The sequence below is a fragment of the Argentina silus genome, assembly GCF_951799395.1.
Source record: "Argentina silus genome assembly, chromosome: 8".
NCBI classification, from domain to species: domain Eukaryota; kingdom Metazoa; phylum Chordata; class Actinopteri; order Argentiniformes; family Argentinidae; genus Argentina; species Argentina silus.
Window position 1 is genome coordinate 16611543 of NC_139662.1, and position 6211 is coordinate 16617753.

At 49.8% G+C, this 6211-nt stretch overlaps 1 protein-coding gene across 2 annotated transcripts in view; it reads left to right on the forward strand.

The window, feature by feature from the left end:
* The window catches only part of LOC310808537 (extracellular sulfatase Sulf-2-like), a gene marked incomplete at its 3' end in the record, with an annotated part of 5359 nt that extends 1009 nt beyond the window's left edge, over nucleotides 1–4350 (forward strand). The window contains exons 4-9 of one of the 2 annotated variants that reach the window (XM_083675490.1): nucleotides 1–77; nucleotides 312–454; nucleotides 1309–1432; nucleotides 1785–1818; nucleotides 2929–2982; nucleotides 3635–3816. The exon at nucleotides 1–77 is cut by the window's left edge and continues 147 nt beyond it. In XM_083675490.1, coding sequence (XP_083531616.1) covers nucleotides 1–77; nucleotides 312–454; nucleotides 1309–1432; nucleotides 1785–1818; nucleotides 2929–2982; nucleotides 3635–3665 — 463 coding nt within the window. Of the gene's footprint in view, nucleotides 78–311; nucleotides 455–1308; nucleotides 1433–1784; nucleotides 1819–2928; nucleotides 2983–3634 lie in introns of those variants that run through there. The other variant, XM_083675491.1, reaches the window with a different exon arrangement.
* Between the last annotated feature and the right edge of the window lie 1861 nt (nucleotides 4351–6211).

The following is a 6211-nucleotide window of genomic DNA, read 5'->3' on the forward strand; positions in this document are numbered from 1 at the left end:
TGACACTTGCAGCATGCCTGGACTCACCTGCTTCACACACGACAACCAGCACTGGCAGACTGCCCCCTTCTGGTCAAGTACGGCACTACACACACACACACACACACACACACACACACACACACACACACACACACACACACACACACACACACACACACACACACCCACACCCACACCCACACCAACACACACTATATAATACTAACACACACACACCCACACCCACATCCACACCAAAACACACTACATACTACTAACACACACACACACACACACCCACACACACTAACCTCCCTCTCTCTCGTCAGTGGGGCCATTCTGTGCATGTACCAGTGCCAACAACAACACCTACTGGTGTCTGCGGACAATCAATGAGACACACAACTTCCTGTTCTGTGAGTTCGCTACAGGCTTCCTGGAGTACTTTGACCTCAACACTGACCCCTACCAGGTACGTACCCACCCTGACCCCTACCAGGTATGTACCCACCCTGACTCTTGACCCCTGACCCCTGCCAGGTACATACCCACCCTGACCCCTGACCCCTACCAGGTATATACCCACTCAGACCCCTACCAGGTACATACCCACTGTGACCCTTGACCCCTGCCAGGTACATACCCACCCTGACCCCTGACCCCTACCAGGTACGTACCCACCCTGACCCCTGACCCCTACCAGGTACATACCTACCCTGACCCCTGACCCCTACCAGGTACGTACCCACCCAGACCCCTACCAGGTACGTACCCACCCTGACCCTTGACCCCTGCCAGGTACATACCCACCCTGACCCCTGACCCCTACCAGGTACATACCCACCCTGACCCCTGACCCCTGCCAGGTACATACCCACCCTGACCCCTGAACCCTACCAGGTAATACTCCCAGCCTGAGAATACAACTGACCCAGTCTGTAACTGCTGACCCAGTCTTTAACAACTGACCAAGTGTAACAACTGACCCAGTATAACAACTGACCTAATCTGTAACAACTGACCCAGTATAACAACTGACCTAGCCTGTAACAACTGACCTAATCTGTAACAACTGACCCAGTATAACAACTGACCTAGCCTGTAACAACTGACCCAGTCTGTAACAACTGACCCAGTGTAACAACTGACCCAGTATAACAACTGACCCAGTATAACAACTGACCTACTCTACATCAGGACTGATAAGGACATTAATGAAATTGTGTGTGTGTGTATGTGTGTGTGTGTGTGTGTGTGTGTGTGTGTGTGTGTGTGTGTGTGTGTGTGTGTGTGTGTGTGTGTGTGTGTGTGTGTGTGTGTGTGTAGCTGATGAATGCTGTAAACACACTGGACCGTACCGTCTTGAACCAGCTCCACGTTCAGCTGATGGAGCTCCGCAGCTGCAAGGGCCACAAGCAGTGCAACCCCCGCACCCGCAACCTGGACCTGGGTGAGTCACCATAGCACACACACACACACACACACACACACACACACACACACACACGCACACGTACACATATACAGACAGACACACACACACACACACACACACACACGCACGCACGCACGCACGCACGCACACAAAATGAACACACTCTCTTAGGTTGTTTGACTCCAGAAGAATGAAGAATGACTGTTTGGCATCTTCATCATCATCATCCTCACCAGACCGAATCACGCCTGGCTTTTTGTTTTCTGTTTTCTCCTCTGGTGAAGTCGCCCTGAGATCACATGACATGAGTTTGTGTTTGTGAGAACTGATGTCTGTTTATCATCTAACTGGTGCTGTCTCTCCTCAGGGGGTAAAGAACCTGGCAGCTTTGATGAATACAGGTGAACCTCTACTCACTGTCTACAACACCTCTACAACACCTCTACACCACCTCTACTCACTGTCTACAACACCTCTACACCACCTCTACAACACCTCTACACCACCTCTACTCACTGTCTACAACACCTCTACACCACCTCTACAACACCTCTACACCACCTCTACAACACCTCTACAACACCTCTACAACACCTCTACAACACCTCTACACCACCTCTACACACTGTCTACAACACCTCTACACCACCTCTACAACACCTCTATACCACCTCTACAACACCTCTACAACACCTCTACTCACTGTCTACAACACCTCTACAACACCTCTACAACACCTCTATACCACCTCTACAACACCTCTACACACTGTCTACAACACCTCTACAACACCTCTACAACACCTCTACAACACCTCTATACCACCTCTACACACTGTCTACAACACCTCTACAACACCTCTACACACTGTCTACAACACCTCTACACCACCTCTACAACACCTCTACACACTGTCTACAACACCTCTGCAACACCTGGTCCATTCAAAGTTAATTGATACAACGGTTTGAGAGGCGTTCGAGAGGTGTTCGCAGCTGTGCTTTATTGGCTGATAAAGTAACAGCTATGAAGCGTTTTACCTGTTTACCATATGTTACATTAACATCCCTGTGCTAACACTCGAATTACAAACATTTGTTTATCACGTTACCTTGACAACAGGGGCCGTTTTGACAAAAGTTTACTTATACACATACTTACTTATACACATACTTAAGAATCTAGCACCATGTACTTTCACAAAACATAAAATACTTAGATGGGAAAACACTGAGTGCGTGTGCCTCTTTTGCACCTTGCATGACTGTTGTTGGGGATTGAGCACTTTTCTAACCCAATGGAGACACAGTCTGTCTGTCTGTCTTTCTGTCTGTCTGTCTTTCTGTCTGTCTGCCTGTCTGTCTGTCTGTCTCTTTGTCTGTCTGTCTTTGTCTGTCTGTCTGTCTGTCTGTTTGTCTGTTTGTCTGTCTGTCTGTCTGTCTGTCTGTCTGGGGTATGTTCCTGCTTGGTAACAGGACAGGGTAACAGTGTGTGTTGTTGCTTGGTAACAGGCAGTTTCAACGCAGAAAATGGCCCAAAGTGCGGAGGCCCGCCTCCAAATCTCTGTGAGTTTGGAATTCCACCCGGTCGTCATGACGTCACCAATCAGTCACCTCTAACTTCCTTTTTCCTGTCTTTCTTTTCTTTCTTTTCTTCAGTTTGTCAACACTGGGTGCATGCTGCTGTCTGCTTCTCCAGCTGACAACCCTGTCTGTCTGTTATGCATGGCTCAGCTTCTGTTACAGTTCTGTTTCCCACCTGTAGAAGGCATCACTCTCCCCCATCTCTCCCCCATGTCTCCCATGTCTCCCTTTTAACATCTGTGTGTGTGTGTGTGTGTGTGTGTGTTCATGTTTTCACCAGTAGAGGGCAGTGTTGTCCATGTGTCATGTAGTTACATCATACACTAGAGTCTTATAGAAAGAGCACAGAATCAACCCATTCAAGCTCTCATACGCAATACTGTTCTGGGGCCAGTTTAATCTCTGTCCTAGGACCAGTTTAACCTCTGTCCTGGGCCAGTTTAACCTCTGTCCTGGGACCAGTTTAACCTCTGTCCTGGGACCAGTTTAACCTCTGTCCTGGGACATGTTTAACCTCTGTCCTGGGACACGTTTAACCTTTGTCCTAGGACCCGTTTAACCTCTGTCCTGGGACCAGTTTAACCTCTGTCCTGGGACCAGATTAACCTCTGTCCTCTGCATTGTGTCTCCTCAGAGGGCAGATCTGGGAAGGATGGGAGGGCTAGAGGCCAAGAGCACGTGTCCCCGACAGATACGCCCCTTGTCGCCGGGGAAACGGACTGGTCAGGACGAGAACCTTTGTACAGATGTGATGATGCGGCCGATGATGTCATACCCCCCTACAGCGTCGGCCCGGAGGACTGGCAACACTTCAGCTCCGATGTAGACAGGATGCTCACGTTGCTAGGCAACTTCAACCAGCCCGACTGTCACCACAGCAACCTTATTCCTGGGGCGAGGCAGGAGGGTGGAGGAGACCACGCCCTGGTGTCTTCAACTGACCAATCAACTGCAGCCATCTACCTGACCACCCTGGCCACACCCGCTCTGCTGTTGAGGGAGGCACTGGGGCTTTCTTCCTCCTCCTCCTCCTCTCCCTCCTCCTCCTCCACCTCCTCCTCCTCTTCCTCCTCCTCCTCTTCCTCCCCCACCTCCTCCCTCCTCTCCCTCCTCCTATCTCCCCCGGTCCCTGTTAAGAAGGGCAGCCTAGACTGGGCCCGCCCCCCACCTCCTCTGACCCCACCCCTGGAGGAGCGGCCACCTGGTCTGCAGGAGGTGGAGGAGAGTGGGGAGAGGGAGGAGAAGAAAGAGGATGAAGAGGAGAAGGAGAGAAGGTTCTCTGATTGGAGGCTGAATCACTGTGACTGCAGTGACTTCATACTGGAGGCGGAGCTTGGGGCACCCGAGTGACTACCTGTAGGACCCCTCCCTCACCCTGTCCTCCCTCTCCCCCTCCTCCTTCCCCTGTCCTCCCTCACCCCCGCCCTCCCCAGAGCCCTGCCCCCTCAGGCCCCAGCACCTCCAGCCACCCCACCCCACCCCCACCCCCCTCCCACACACACTTTGCTGGTCCTTTGCTCTGCTCTGGCTCCAGTCTGGACTCGTCTGGTGGAGGGAGGAGAGAGAAACTTGATTAATTTTGATATTTTCATTGGATTGTTTGAGAAATATTTTGTATTGTGGCCATGTGTACTTGACTTGTGTAGTTTTAACTAGCTCTACCCCCCGCTCCACCCCCCGCCCCCCCGCCCCCTCCACCCATGCAGCTTCAGTGGATGTGGCACCTTCACTAATGTAGTCGTCTTGCCTTGTGACTAACAAACATTTGAAAACCCTTCATTCTATTAAATGCAAATGATCAACTATTCACATTGACATTTATATACACACACACACACCCACACACACACACACACACACACACACACACACACACACACACACACAGCCCCTCTCAGTTCCAGTGTTGTGTAAGATAGTGTTCTGTTCCTGAGGAAACAGACTAGATATTGACTGTACGTGTCAGAGGCAGAATAGTGTTATTGTGTTAATCAGAGTGTTTGACCTCCTGGTGTTGAACAGGACTAACCGTTGTACTAACAAGATTCTACAGCAGCATTACCCAGGATGCAACATTCACACTGGAGAACCTGCGTTTGCAGACCATGTGATCAAGAGTCCAGGATGGAACATCGCAGTCTGCAGTCCCTCAGAACTCAGAACCCAGAACTCAGAACCCAGAACTCAGAACCCCAAACCAGTCTGATCTGACCTGTTGTATCACCTGTTTCTATGAGGTCATCAGCCTTCCTCTAACATCAACGTCTCAGTGTTCCATCAGCCCTATATTCCCTGTGTTCTAGGGCACTAGATACATGTTGGTTCTCTAAACATTCATGTTCTAGAACACTAGATACATGTTGGTTCTCTAAACGTTCATGTTCTAGAACACTGGACACAAGTTGGTTTTCTAAACGTTCATGTTCTAGAACAATGGACACATGTTGGTCCTCTTATTGTCTTTTCTGTAGGTGAGAATAAATGAAAGAGATGTACTTAACTAACATTGCATTCCTGCTGTTACTAGCCTTTTAGTGTTCTGCTCTCCATGGTGCTAATGCTGTCTCAACATATAGATATACAATTGCTGTATGTATTTGAATGTATGTTTTGCAATTAATGTAAATGTTTAAATATATTTTATAATACACAGTAGAGGCTTAATGATGAGGTAGCAGGAGCAGTGGCCCATCAGAGCTACTCCCTCAGACACTGGTCTCATGTCTGGTAGACTCTGGTCCTCTAGACTGACCTCCACCTGGTCTGGTCTGGTAGACTCTGGTCCTCTAGACTGACCTCCACCTGGTCTGGTCTGGTAGACTCTGGTCCTCTAGACTCACCTCCACCTGGTCTGGTCTGATAGACTCTGGTCCTCTAGACTCACTTCCACCTGGTCTGGTCTGATAGACTCTGGTCCTCTAGACTCACCTTCACCTGCTGGTTTGGTAGACTCACCTCCAGGTCTACAATACTGTCTCACACCTCCAGGTCTACAATACTGTCTCACACCTCCGAAATTGTCTCACACCTCTAGGTCTGCAATACTGTCTCACACCTCCAATACTGTCTCACACCTCCAGGTCTACTGTCTCACACCTCCATGTCTACAATACTGTCTCACACCTCCAGGACTACAATACTGTCTCACACCTCCATGTCTGCAATACTGTCTCACATCTCCAGGTCTACAATACTGTCTCACACCTCCAGT